Source organism: Emydura macquarii, unplaced genomic scaffold (assembly GCF_026122565.2).
Source record: "Emydura macquarii macquarii isolate MOO-44397 ecotype Brisbane River unplaced genomic scaffold, CSIRO-AGI_Emac_v2 contig_1230, whole genome shotgun sequence".
NCBI classification, from domain to species: Eukaryota; Metazoa; Chordata; order Testudines; family Chelidae; genus Emydura; species Emydura macquarii.
In genome coordinates, this window is record NW_027131367.1 from 2,216,890 (window position 1) to 2,231,565 (window position 14,676).

A 14,676-nucleotide genomic window follows, 5' to 3' on the forward strand; every position below is an offset into this window, starting at 1 on the left:
TTCTTTCAGTCCCCTTTTTAAGAGTCTTCTTTCCCCAGCAGCTCCTCCCCTCAACAGTCAACACGCCTGTTTGGCTGTAACTTTGCAGGCACCTAGGGCTCAGGTCAGTTGTGATACGACCCTTTTGCTTGTTCAATAGCTCTTCTGTCAGTTCACGTGCGGCAAAGAGCGAGCGCGTGAACCATCCAGGAGATCTAGATGTAATCATTAAACAGAAGCCCTTATGGAACTTCTAAAGTAGCTCTCTCGCTCACTCACACGCACACCTGCAGTCAAACGGGGTGGATTACATAACATGGTGTTGCTACAGAAACTTCGCTCCACCCCAGCGGCAGCTGGAGGCGGATGTGAATGTGCTGGGAGCTGATGTGTTATATCTCAGATAGAAAACACCCTCAGACAGGAAGGGGACTGGGGCTGCCATGGGAGGGAATCTGGAGAGTTAGCAGCCCTTCATCCGAGGAGTTCTGTGGGAAGCTGAATATGAAAGCAGAGAGCCAAAGGGGATCATGTAGACTGGAGCAGAACTCCCCTGTGTGATGCGTCTAAGCATGACTATTTTTAAGCTATTGGTGTAACTTTACTAATGTTGGGCTTGCTATAGAGGCATAGAAACATAGGGCTGGAAGGGGTCTCGAGAAGTCACCATGCACTGAAGCAGGACCACTAAACCTAGGCCATCCCTGACAGGGGTTTGTCCAACCTGCTCTTAAAAACCGCCAGCAATGGGGTCTCCACAACCTCCTTGGAGGCCTGTTCTAGAACGTAATCACCCTTATCGTGAGACAGTTCCTCCTGATATTGAACCTAGCGCTCCCTTGCTGCTGATCAAGCCCATTATGTCTTGTCCTACCTTCAGTGGACATGGACAACAATTGATCATAGCCCTCCTTATTACAGCCCTTCACGTATCTGAAGACTTATCAGGTTCCCCCCTCCGTCTTCTTTTCTCAAGATGAAACATGCCCAGTTTTTTAACCTTTCCAGAGAGGTCAGGTTTTCGAAACCTAGCATCATTTTTGTTGCTCTCCTCTGGACTCTCCCCAAGTTAGTCACCTCTTTCCTAAAGTGTAGTGCCCAGAACAGGACCCAGTACTCCAGCTGAGGCCTTACCAGTGCCACGTACACGAGGACAGTTGCCTCCTAGGTAATGCAAACCCAGCTCCTGTTAACACACCTCAGAGTGATATTAGCCTTTCATAGCTGCAGCACATTGCTGCGATTCGCTATAACTCCTAGGTCCTTGTCGCAGTATTAGCACCTCGCCAGTTATTCCCCATTTTGTAGTTGTACATTCGATTTGTCCTTCCTAAGTCAAGTGCTTTTCACTTGTCTGTATTGAATTTCATTTGGTTAGTTTCAGACTAATTTTCCAATTTGGCATGGTCATTTTGAATTCTAATCCAGTCCTCCAAAGTGCTTGCAATTCCCCCCAGGGTGGTGTCATCTGCAAATTTTATAAATATCTTCATTCTGTTATCCAAGTCACTGATAAAAATATTGACTAGTACAGACCCAGGACTGACCCCTGCAGGACTCCACTAGATCCACTCTCCCAGTTTGACAGCAAACCATTGATAACTACTCTTGGCATGTGGTCTTTCAACCAGTTGTGCACTCATCTTCTAGTAATTTCATCCAGACAACATTTCCCTTGTTTGCTTATAAGAATGTCGTGTGGGACTGTCAAAAACCTTCCTAAAATCAAGATACATCCCATCTACAGCTTCCCCCCATTCACTAAGCCAGTAACCCCATCAAAGAAGGAAATTGGGTTGGTTTGGCATGGCTTATTCTTGACAAATCCATGCTGGCTATTCCTTATAACCCTGTTATCCGCTAGATCAAGAGTGGCCAAACTGTGGCTGGTGAGCCGCATGCAGCTTTTACAGTTAAAGTGCGGCTTGCGGAGCCCCTTATGCCGCCCCATTCTCCACCTACCAGACTGAGGTGGTGAGCTCAGAGCTCTGCTCTGCGGCAGGGTGGTGGGGCTAGAGGATTCTGCCCAGCTGGCGGGGAGGGGTTGGGGAGGAAGGTTTGGGGGATCAGTACATTTGGCCACCCATGTTCTAGATGTTTACAAACTGATTGTTTAATGATTTGTTTCAGTATCTTTCCAGGAATCATACAGAGAACATTTACATTTGGTCTCATCTGGTCTATCTTCTTGGTCAGTACAGGAATGTTCCTTACTCTGTATTCTCCAGTGCTTTCTTCTCTCTAGTTCTGAACAACTCACATGATAGGACTCCCACCCGATCCCCTGGGAGACTATTCCACGAGGTTTCTCACCCTAGTTTTCTAGCTTGTTTCCCCTGCAAATGGAAAGCGAGGCCGCGTCTCTGCAGCAGACACATGCGAACCATTGACACCTCTTGGAAATCTTGCTTGCGAAGCGCTGGTTCAGAGTGCCAAAGGAAAACCATGTAAAATGTGATGAAACTATAACTCCACAGAGACCGAGGTACCTTCCTGCCATGCCCTGATGCTTGCAGAGTGAAGCACAGAAACAGATGAACAGTTAGGAAAACATGTAAAAGAAAATGGAGGGCACGGGGCCTGCCATGGCCACACAGCCTGAAGCTGCTCAGGGCAGCTGCTGGTGCAGTAGGTCCTGTTCTGGGATTAGCTGAACTCCTCAGGGCATATTTAGTGAAGCAAAATGCCAGCGACCATTCCAGGAACACAGTTGTCAGGTTCTTAAAGTGGGAAAAGCCGTGGGCAGATATGATTTGGTAAATCCGCCGCTTAAAATGAAGATGAGAAGAATCACTGAATGCTCCCAATCTGGGACCAGGGGAGCCCCTCTCCAGTGCTCAACCTTCCTGGGGATAAGGCATAAAAAGCAGCAGCAGAAATGTGATGACAGGAAAGAAAACAAGGCCTGATACAAGGCGGGCTGAGACCAGAGCTTAGATGTGAGACATTCTCCGAGGTGCCTCCCAAAAGGCCTCTTTCATTAAGAGAAATTACAAAGCCTTTTATCTCCCTTGCCAGAGGAACAGCTTGTTTGACTCCACTGGGCTGTCACACTGGAATTAAATGCAAGAACCCCCCACACCCATGACGTAGCAAAGAACAGCTTACATAATACCACTAAAAATAACGTGATAAAGATGCACACCATGGCTCTTCTCCCGTCCCTCTCTTGGAATGCCTTGCCCTGGCTAGTCCAGCAACCCTCGAGTGATCAGCACCCACACTTCCAACTCTGAGCCCCCGCTCCCCGCAATCCGACTGCTCAGCAGGGCAGCATGCCTCCTGTTTCCTGCCTCGCTGGGTCTCTCCTGAAAAGATCGAAGGTGGCATTCCAGGTCCCCAGCCCTGCATGCCATATGCCCCTCTTCTTTGAGAGCTCGCCTCTTCCAAAGCACCTATAAATCCCAGCCCTCCCAGCATGGGCTAGTTAATAAGTCAGTCAAACACCCTTCCTTGGTACATTGTCTCTCCCCTGCCCAGCAGAGTTTACAACCTACAGCGGGCAGGTACCATTGCAGGCCAGGGATGAGAGTCAAAGGCTCTGTCTTCACTGAAGGTGGCAAATTCACCGCCCTCAAATCGACTTCTCTGGATCGACTGAGCCGTCAGTGAAGACCCGCTCAGTCGATCCAGAAATCAACGTACTAAGACCACCGCCTCAAGCGGCGCAGCACTGAGTTGGCGGGAACGCGGTTCCCCTTGGCGCAATGCAGTGAAGACGGCGCGCAGAAGAGAAGCAGAGAAGTCGACGGGACGTTTTTTGTGTAACTTCAGTCGACTGCCACTGAATCCCGGAGGTAAGCGAAGAGAAGCCCGAAGAAAGGCAGTGAGACTGGACAGGCAGCTTGGGCATCTTGTTGGCTCCCCTGTGTTTGCTGGATGAAAGACATTAGTGGAGCGAAGGAGAAAAGCGTGGGTCGGGGTAGGAGAACAGCTGCCTTGTGCTGTCCCCTTCCTCTTGTTCTCAGAACTCGGGGAGGAGAGAGGCAGAAGATGACCAAGAAAGATGGAGCGGAAGATCCCAGCAGAAACAGCTCCTCCTATCAGTCAGCCAAGCGGAGCCGCCTGCCTGCCTCCTTAACCCCCAGTAGTGTTGGGCGGAAACGGAATCACAGGGCCTCGGATAAGAAAACTAAAAACACTTGAAAAGAAGAGCAGGCTGGGTGTGAACAGAATGCTATGGGACCAGAGCCCCCTGCATCACCCCAGGCCATAAAAGGAAGGGGGTTGGAGGGGCATGGAGTTATATATTCAACTTGCTTACCACTGACCCCACAGCCACAGGTTTGCCCTACCCACACCCTACGTGAGGGGCTGCCCAGACCAGAATGTGCCTCTGCTGCCCCTGCCCACCTGCGCTCCCCCATCAAAAGTTCTGCCTTTTTCTCTCACTCCTCTGATAGGAAGAAGGAGAGGCCCACCAGCCCTGCTGGAATCCAACTGCCAGCGCGTGTGTGCCTCTAACTAACATACTGCTGCTGCGTCCACCCTTCATGGTCTCCATGTCCCCCATTCAGTGCAATATTATGGCTGCAAAGAAAACTTCTGAAACATGAAACACGTGTAACTGAAGCAGAGCCACTTGCCTGAGTTTGCAGAGAGTCTGATACAGTAGCTTTGAGGGGTGAGCTGCCCCATTCACTTCAATGTGTGCTGCTGAGGACCCGCACTGATACTTGTGAAGTCCCGAGTGTGAACTATTTCATTGTTCTTTACGGCATGCGAGAACGGACAGGAAGGGTCGTGCTGCAGAGATCAGCACATGTCTTTCCCCAAGTGGGTGGAGCGGGGGCAGCACGGCCTTTAATGACACAGCGTCGGTGTGCAGGGGGGCACAAGTGGTTTCATTCTGAAGGTGGATCACCTTCCAGGCCTTTGGGAAAGGTGGCTCTAGGAGACAGAGCCCCAAGGTCCCAAACCCCCAAGGTCTCTTCAGAATCTCTTGCTCCTGTGAGGAAGACCTGAAAGGCGTAGCCCGAGAAAGATGTGGATTGCAACGGGGGGGAGGGGGCGAGGGACAGACAGCTATTGAGCCCAGTGTGGCCCTGAGGGAAAGTGGGAATTCTGAGGGGCACCTGGGCCTCTCCATTTGAAGGGAACAAACAAGACCCCAGATTCTTCTGCTTGGGGGAACAGTGGGGAACCGCAGCTGCTGGCAAGGATGTGGCAGAACTGGCTCAATGTGGCCTGGTGGGAAAGGACCTGCAATGGCACCAAGTTCTCCTCCCCTCTCCCCTTCCCCTTCTTCCCCAGGACAGTCTGTGCTCTGGACACGCACGTCCACCACAGGCAGCAAAAGCTCCCAGGCCCGTTGTACCGACTCACGTCCCGTGCACATGACACCAGCAGGCTAGCCCTCTCCTGCGCCTCGTCCTCGCCTTCACCAGTTCGCCCCTCATCATATTTAGCTACTTCCCACCCAAGCCCTTTCTAACCACGCCTTCCCCCCACCACCCTGGGTGCATCCATCTGCCCGGCTCCTGCTACAGATCCTGTATCCCTCCGTCGGTCCGTCCATCTGTTGCCATACAAACTCTCCCATCCCTCCGAGTATTGCTTTATAACCTCCATCCATCCCTTCATGGCCTTCTCTCCTGGACGTGTGAGCAAACACTGGGAATCTAACAGAAGAGCTGCTGTGATTTCATTTTTGTTCCCCCATGGCTGGGGGGCTGGGCTAGGCCAGCGGGGTGGGAAGTGTGTCTGGCCTGAGTGGGGTGTTATGTGGAGGGGGTGGGAAGATGCGAAGTTGATATGGTGGCTGGGGGGGGGGTTGGGAATGTGGGGGGATGTTGTGAGAGGTCTGGGATGGATGAAGTGTTATGGAGGTGGGACGATGGGGGTTGTTATGGGGGTCGGCCCTGGGCAGGATGTGAAGTGGTGGGGGTTGATGTGGGGTGTCTGGGTTGGATGGGGTGTGGTGGGGGGGCAGAGGGGTGATGGAGGACATAGAATATTAGAGTTGGAAGGGACCTCAGGAGGTATCTAGTCCAACCCCTGCTCAAAGCAGGACTAACCTCAGATAGATAATCCCAGCCAGGGCTTTGTCAAGCCGCATCTTAAAAACCTCTAAGGATGGAGATTCCACCACCTCCCTAGGTAACCCATTCCAGTGCTTCACCACCCTCCTAGTGACAAACTTTTTTCCTTATATCCAGCCTAGACCTGCCCCACTGCAACTTGAGACATGGGTTGATGTGGGGTGTCTGGGCTGGGTGGGGTGTTGTGGGGGGACAGAGGTTGATATGGGTGTCTGGGCTGGGTGTTCTGGGGGGGCAGGGGTTGATGTGGGGTGTCTGGGCTGGATGGGGTGTTGTGGGGTGTCTGGGCTGTGGGGGGCAGAGGGTGTTGTGGGGAGCAGGGAATGTTGGGGGGAGTCTGGGCTGGGTGGGGTGTTGGGGAGCAGAGGGTATTGGGGGTGTCTGGGCTGTGTGGGGCAGAGGATGTTGGGAGGTGTTGGGGAGCAGAGGGTGTTGTTGGGGGGTGTCTGGGCTGTGGGGGGCAGAGGGTGTTGTGGGGAACAGGGAATGTTGGGGGGAGTCTGGGTTGGGTGGGTTTTGGGGGACAGAGGTTGATATGGGTGTCTGGGCTGGGTGTTCTGGGGGGCAGGGGTTGATGTGAGGTGTCTGGGCTGGATGGGGTGTTGTGGGGTGTCTGGGCTGTGGGGGGCAGAGGGTGTTGTGGGGAGCAGGGAATGTTGGGGGGAGTCTGGGCTGGGTGGGGTGTTGGGGGGCAGAGGGTATTGGGGGTGTCTGGGCTGTGTGGGGCAGAGGGTGTTGTGGGGAACAGGGAATGTTGGGGGGAGTCTGGGCTGGGTGGGTGTTGGGGGACAGAGGTTGATATGGGTGTCTGGGCTGGGTGTTCTGGGGGGCAGGGGTTGATGTGAGGTGTCTGGGCTGGATGGGGTGTTGTGGGGTGTCTGGGCTGTGGGGGGCAGAGGGTGTTGTGGGGAGCAGGGGATGTTGGGGGTGTCTGGGCTGTGGGGGGCAGGGTGTTGTGGGGAGCAGGGGGTGTTGGGGGTGTCTGGGCTGTGGGGGGCAGGGTGTTGTGGGGAGCAGGGGGTGTTGGGGGTGTCTGGGCTGTGGGGGGCAGGGTGTTGTGGGGAGCAGGGGGTGTTGGGGGTGTCTGGGCTGTGGGGGGCAGGGTGTTGTCCCCCGTTTCGGGGGTGCCGGGGCCCTTCCTGCCAGCCGGCCGCGCACGGAGCCAGGCCGGGGCTCGGGCTCAGCCCCGCCCGGAGCCGGCGGCAGGCGGGGCTGGGGGCGGGCGGAGGCGGCCGCCGGGGAGCCCGGCGCGGGGCGGCGATAAAAGCTCGGCGGCTGCCACACCCGGCCGCACTCCGCCCGGCTGCCGGCCCCGCTCCCGTCCCGTCCCGCTCCCGTCGCCCGGCCGGCCGGCATGGCGCGCTCCGAGGAGATGCACCGCTTCACCGAGACCGTCTACAAGGTGAGCCGGGGGGCGCCCATCCCCGTCCCCTCGGGCCCGGGCCCGGCTCCGGCCGCGCTCCCCTCTGCAGCCGCCTCCGGGCCGGGCCGGGCTGGGCAGAGTCTCCGAGCTCCCCGCGACCCCAACTTCCCCGGGAGGGCTGGGGCTGGGGGGCAGAGGGGGCGGGCGGCTCCTGCAGCCCGAGGAGCCGGGGCGGCGGCGGTGGCTCTGCTGGGCTCTGCTGGGGGGCAGCCGTGGGAGCCGCCGCGGGTCCCGCTCCCGGCTCGGGGCCGGGGTTTGACGTGTGAATTCGCGGCTGTGTCTTTCCCCCGGCGCCGGCTGGCAGCGCGCGGTGCCTCTCCCCGGCCGGGCGTGCCCGGGGCCCGGCTCTGAGCGCGGGGGTTGTTCCCAGGGGTGGGGCGGGGCGGGGCGGGGTGGGAGAAGATGCGCTCTTATGTAAGCGCCGAACTGGCCGTGGAGTTGGGGGGAGTCGCGCACTGCCCGCGCTCCTGGCCGCCCGGGGCCAGCCCGCAGTCCCCGCCTGACTTTCTTTTCGTGGGTGCTGGTCTTCACACCCGGCCCCCGATGGTCACTGCGAGCTGCAGCTCATGGAGAAACCGGCTGCTCCAGGGGGGACAGTAAATGATGCCGACATACCCCGGGGTCCGGGCCCTCTCTCGGTCTCCCCCATCCCCTCATTTCATTTTACCAGGCAAAAATTTTCGGATCAAAACGCCCTTGAATGGTTCCCAAAATAGAGCTTTAAAACAAACCCCAATGTCCAACCTAGCTGTCCGGTTAATGGGCAAAGCCTTTGTATGGATTTCCTGCTCCTCTGAGCCGGCTGGGAGGATCGCACTGGGGATTGAGAGCGGAGGAGCTGGCATTTACAAAGCGATATTCGCTCAGGGCTGCCGAAGTAAAATCTCCAAGCCCTCAGCCGAGCAACAGATCGAATTGTATTAAAGGATGATGGGTCTTCCTGCATGGTAATACACCGTGAAACCCAGTTCAGCTATTGTGCGGCTGTGTGTCAGGTAACGATTCCAGCTCTCCGTGTTGCTCTGTGTACGCTGAGAGCTATTTCTGGTTTTTAATGAGGGTTCATGAGCTATGAATACTTCTCTGAAGAGACAGGCCTATTTATTCATAAATCTCCTTTTGACCTGCGCATGATGATGCTAGATGCATATGGGATTAAAGAATGTACCTGTTAAAGGAAGAGTGATTTACTAGGTAAGAGGTCCAGAGGGGTAGCTCTGTTAGTCTGTATACAGCAAAACCAAGGAGAGTTCTGTGGCACTTTAAAGACTAACAAATTCTTTCCACAAGGGAAGTGCTATCAAAAAGCATTAGCTCTGTGTCAAACTTGGTTATATCTGAGGTCAGTGAGTCTCTTGATTTGTTTCTCTTTTTCCCCTTTCAGAGTCTCACAACCAAAATGTGTTTTTTCCCTGTGTGAATTAGGGTAAATGAGGGCGGGTGTGATTCTGCTGGGGCCTCTGACAACACCTAATATAATCCCTCTAACCTAGGGCATAAAGCAGGACTGTCCTGCATTAAACTGGAACAGTTGCACTATTGTCTCTTGTGTCAATGGCTGGAGTGTTATCTGTAAGCATACAGCAAGTAAAATTGTGATAGGAAAATTTAGCATTCAACACAGCACAGTTTTATAAGGCTGTTTTTCTTTGTGGTCTCCTTAGGGTCTAGTTCTCATTGGACCAGTCACAATTCCGTTTTAGCAAAGATGATGAAGTAAAATCCTATTTTCTGTTCTACATTGTCAAGGCCAAGCTGATAATGAGGCTTCTCATTTCTGCAAAAGTTTAATTAGATCAGGATCTGACAGCTTTTAGCGCTACTGCCATTGCAGGTGTCCAGGGGGCTGCATTCCATCCTGGAGAGTTGTCTGGCCTCACAGAATCTGCATGGCTAGGTTGCTGCTTGGTTGGCTGCGGATATTCCAGATGCATGGATGTTAACGTGGTTAACTTGTTCGAGATGATGGAGTGCTGTGCTAATCAGCAAGGCCTGGTGTCTAAGAATTGTGTATGCCTGAGCTGAGCAAACCTAGCAATAATAGCTGCTGAATAAGTAAACTGGACTTTCCAGTCTTCAGAATGGAGCGATTTGTATGGGTCAGTCTCCAAGGTCAGTTGCTACTGAGCAGTTTCTGCCGGTGGCTCAGTCATAGTGAAGGTGGTGTTGTCTTTTGAAGAGCTGTATTAATACCATGTTTGCAGTGTGGGTAATGATTTATTCGGGAGCCCCTGCACAGTCCTGTTGTGAACTTGCTACGTGGCTTGTTTGTCATGGTCACGTGATACGCTGGGGCTGTTTACCTTGGCAGTTGCAAACTGAACTTGATTTTTAAGCTTTGTGTTTGCCTTGGCCAAAAAGGACAGTTTGAAGGGGTTCTAGTTTGAAAACAGCTGGGTAAAGTTTATGCAATTTTATTTCCCTAGGGAAGAAAATATGAATGTTAGCATGGCCTCGCTGAGTGGGGTTGCACTGGTATTTGATAGTTCATCTCCATTGACTGTAACTTGCTTCATCAGTTCCTGTACTATCTTAAATCAGTGGTTCTCAGCCAGGGTGCGCATACCCCTGAGGATACGCGGAGGTCTTCCTGGGGGTAATAACTCATTTAGATATTTGCCTAGCTTTACAACAGGCTATGTTAAAAGCGCTAGTGAAATCTGTACAAACTAAAACTTCATACAGGCAATGACTGGTTTATACTATGCTCTATATACTATACACTGAAAGGTAAGTACCATATTTATATGCCAACTGATTTATTTTATAATTATATGGTAACAATGAGACAGTAAACAATTATTCAGTAATACTATGCTTGTGACTTTTTTTTTTTGTATTTTTATGTCTGATTTTTGTAAGCAAGTAGTTTTTAGGTGAGGTGAAACTTGGGGGTACGCAAGAGAAATCAGACTCTGAAAGGGGTACAGTAGTCGGGAAAGGTCGAGAGCCACCGGTCTAAGTGTTTACTCAGACAAACCTACATTTTTAACCTTTTTGCTTGCAAAGGAAACCTACTGAATGCGCCTCACTACAGCGCTGCTTTACTCCATCTGCAGATGGAAAGGCAACAGTCATAACTACAAATAATTAATAACTTCGAGGCTGATTTACGATACAAAACCAGGCACCTGATTGAAATCCTGTTGTCCTGGCTAAAACCTGTCTTGTGTTTTGTGAATAGAATCTACGTTCAAAGACGTCACATCGACTCTGAAGCCCAAAGACAGCGATGTTAAATTCTAGCGATATTGTTAACTGTTCCACCGCTGATCATTTTTTGTAGAAGCATTCTGCTGGCTGGAGAGTAGAGAGAGAGAACTTGACATTATGGGCAAATCTTTAGGGGAAAAAATGGCAATACCTTACTCATCTTGGCCCCTAATGGCCTCCAAGCCTGATCCAGTTATTGTTCTAGGAATGGAGTTAGTGCACTGAAGTTGTATGTCTGTGGGCAATTAAAGGAAACGAAAGCCTACAAGAGTTTGGTGCTAGGTTAACATTTCTTTCCTTGTGAATAGTGCTGATTTCTCAGTTGAAAGAAAAGAATCCTCTTGCTGTGTGAAGATGTCCAGCAGGAGTTATTGCCTGGGAACCTTATAGGAACCAGATGTTTGCTGATCCCAAGGAGCAAACTTCAGAAGAAATTATCCAAGAAACTACATTCTGGATCTGATCTAACTCCGTTACAGTCAACGAGAGTTGACTCGTACAGTGAAAGCCTAGCGCAAGTGTTTCAGGGTCTAGTTTGGGGGTAAGGAGGGAAATCCTGTATTGGTTTGTTAGAAGAGATGCCGTTTCACTGCTGCATATTTATTGATAGGATTTTTGGGTGTTCGTAGCTAGCTGTATGCTGACACCATCACATGGGCTAATGAGAATGTGCCAGGAGACCTAACAAAACTTCCTTACAAATTCTAGGGATGCCAGTTCCCACTGCAACCAGCTACAGAGGGCAAGGCTTCCCACAGCTTGTCAGGGGAAGCTCGGATTCATAAGTTCTTGGACAACAGTAAATGTTGTCTCCGTTTTAGAGAGACAAGGTGGGGGAGGTGAGATCTTTCATTGGACCAACTTCTGCTGGTGAGGGAGACCAGCTTTCGAGCGACACAGAGCTGCTGCTCTTCAGGGCTCCCTTTGAAACAGTCCTGTTTGTTCTTGCGGATAGTCTGTTCGCCTGTGCTGGTGGCACAGGGACGGCACCTTCCTAAAGCTGATCGAAGCTCTGGAGTCCCCCCAGGTCAAAAACCAAAATTAAAATGTGAGCCTATCTTTTGCCCAAGCATTACTCCGCTTTGTATCCCAAGCCTGTGCTCTGCCGGGCCTTCTGCAGGAACCCGGGCCATGCATTGGGAGGCAGGACCGATTCCTGAGTGAACGGAGTAAGCTGCATCCTTTTTGCCACTTCCATGCAGTTAATGAACTGCAGGTTTCTGTCTGGAGCCATCCGTGTTGTGCTCAGGTGGGTGGAAGGGGAAGCAGCTTGGCACCATTGTCACCTGTGCTGCATTGCTGGTGCTCCAGTTGCAGGTGGCACCTTGATGTCCCCCATAGTGATTTCTGAAGCAGGCAGTTACCTTTCAACAGTTATTTTATATATTGGAGCCTTAGCCCTCTGCCCCTGAGCAGCGGCTTTCCTGAGGCCTTCTGATTAGGAAGGCCCCTCGTAATTATTTTCCAGAACCGGTGCTCACCCTCCGAATGATTGCACTTAATGAGATGGTGGAAGAGCTGTCAGCCTCCCCCTCGCTGAAGCTGCCACTACAATCAGCTGCCTACACATGTGGAGTAATTACAGAGAGGGATGGAGGAAGCTGGCACCTTCCGCCAACGTAATCCCACTTTCCCCAGGCACTGACTCATCTGTGTGGACCTTATTGTATCAGCACAGCTGCTGTGATGGGTCTGTGGCTGCGAGGAGCATCGCTAGCAGAGGTGGCATGTGAAATTTGGCACGTGTCTGGTGAAAGATTTAAGTGTATTGCCCTTCTGAATAAATAATGAAAACTATATATATAGTGCTGAGGATTAAACTGTTTTGCAGAGCATTCATATTTGGCAAAAGTATTAAAGACCTGGTGACTATTTTTCTTTCCCTGACGAGTAGGCTGTTATCAGTGGGTGATGGATTACATTATGGGAAGCTTCAATCCAGTTTCCATTTCATGTTGCAAACATCTCTTCATATGGAAGAGTGGTTTTGCAAGGATTTATGGAAGGATCTGCAGAAAAGGCTCTTTTTTAAAAAAAAAAAAAAAAAAAAAAAAATAAAGACTTTTTTTTTTTAAAAAGTCTTGAGCGAATGAAGGCAGAATTCCTTATAGTCATTTGCTACACATCAGAAGTAATAAATGTCATTGCTAGCATAACCACCTCTATTGCCTCATTATCTCTGAGTCCGGAGGGAAGGAACGAGATTCTCATTCAAGTTAATCAGAGGGGAAATGGTGGGTGTGTGTGGCAGCGGGAGGCTGATAGAAGAGGGAAGCCTTTGCCCCAGAAGCCAGCCTACGCCACCTCCTGTATTTCACGCATTGTGCGCCTCTCTGCATCTTTTTGCATTGCAGGAAGCACTATGCAAACAGAAAAACCACTGACTCAGAATGGGTGCAGTGCTGGGAATGGCTGTTGTGCCTGCCCCATGGTATTTTGGGATTGGTTCCTCTTTTAGTTTTGTATTCTGCTGTTACTGTTGAATTTGACAGGGGTTTTAGCTTTTGCTCAGACAATTTATCACTGATGATTATGTAAATTAACAACCTGGAAGGTTTAGAAAGGAGGTTGATGGTAACTGACCTTTTTATAGCGCCTTTTTTCCCCCAAAGAATCCCAAACTCTCTGTAACTGGCACCATTGAAATGCAGCCACCTTGTGGTGGAGCTCAGCAGCCGGCCACTGCCTTTAGGCTTGTTATACTGAGCTAGCTCGTTGTTGATACTAGCAATTGCAGCATGTCCTGGATCTTCCCATTTCCCAAATCATTAATACCACCAAAACGTGGTTGAACCAAGTTGAAGCCTTCAGTTTGGTAGTGGTGCCGCAGCATGAGATCTGCCAACTGAGTTCTGTCGTGAGAGATGCCTTCCCGTTGGACCATGGTGATCAATGCATTCCTCCGCTCCAGGCTTACTGACTGCAAGATGTGACAGTGAAAGCTGCAGGTCCAAGCGGCAGTTGTACCTTATCAATGACCATTCAATATCTAAGGTAGAAGATGAAACATCTCCACGAGGGAGATACCATGGCTGCTGTGAATACAGCGTTCTGGTGGTCTGTGCACAACACTAGTTCCCACCCTTGATTTAATTCAAGGTCCTGGTCTTAATCTTCAAAGTCAGTTGGGCTCAGGCCATGGCAGTTTCAGCCCATGTGTCCCTGACAGTCACCGCTTCCCCTCCGAGCTGACACCCTTGAACGGCCGGGTATGCTGTGGCTCTTTTGGCACAGGCCTGCTTCTTAGGGAACACTCTTCCAGTAGAGATGCTTTTGAATTCAGATCTCACACTTTGCCTCAGGCCACACAGCGAGTCCCACGATAATGTCTGAGGAGCAGCCATTTGCACGTGTGGAGCAAGCACTGGAAATGCTCTACGTTCACCGGATGAGAGAGTGGTGGAGAACAACTCTGCAACGGTACGGTTGCATTATGTCACACTGTTATTACCTAGGTGATGTGGGGACAGGTGCGCGCCTACAATATATAGATACCATCTGGTTTCCTGGGTGGGAGGGTTCTTCGCGGCAGAAATGGAAAGTATGTATTGAGCCCGCTCATAATTGAAATTAGATTCACTAATAAGTGCAGTGCAGCTTCTCCTCGTGCAGAAGCTGAGCCTATTGAAACTATGAAGCACTGTTTTAAACACAGGGTGGGACAGACTGAGATGTAACTAGTCATCGTGGTTTGGGCATTAATAATTAATACAGAGATAATGAGATGAGTTTCTGAAGCTGGAATGACCCATTTAGCCATCAGAATTCCTTGCAGCAGTTCTTGGACTTAGCATGACTGCATCTTAATAAAGAATGTCTCTGGGATGCTTCCCTTCCCATTTATGAGTGCTTGGACACACCCCCCCCACCCCCGCCCAGTTGTGATTGTGTGTCCCTGTGTCAACTACAGCAATTATGGTGGCAAATTGTAGAAGCTTTTTGGGGCAGGAGCCTTGTCTTCCTATCAGCCTGTTGTGTTAGCTGCTATACGGAGCCACCATTTTGGTTGGAGCCTTGGGG

At 51.2% G+C, this 14,676-nt stretch overlaps 1 protein-coding gene across 1 annotated transcript in view; it reads left to right on the top strand.

Moving 5' to 3' along the window:
- The first annotated feature begins 7,191 nt into the window (after positions 1 to 7,191).
- The window catches only part of BAIAP2 (BAR/IMD domain containing adaptor protein 2), an 83,583-nt gene continuing 76,098 nt past the window's right edge, over positions 7,192 to 14,676 (top strand). Inside the window, exon 1 of the mRNA XM_067547249.1 lies at positions 7,192 to 7,422. Coding sequence (XP_067403350.1) covers positions 7,375 to 7,422 — 48 coding nt within the window. The 5' untranslated portion in view covers positions 7,192 to 7,374. The remainder of the gene's footprint in view (positions 7,423 to 14,676) is intronic.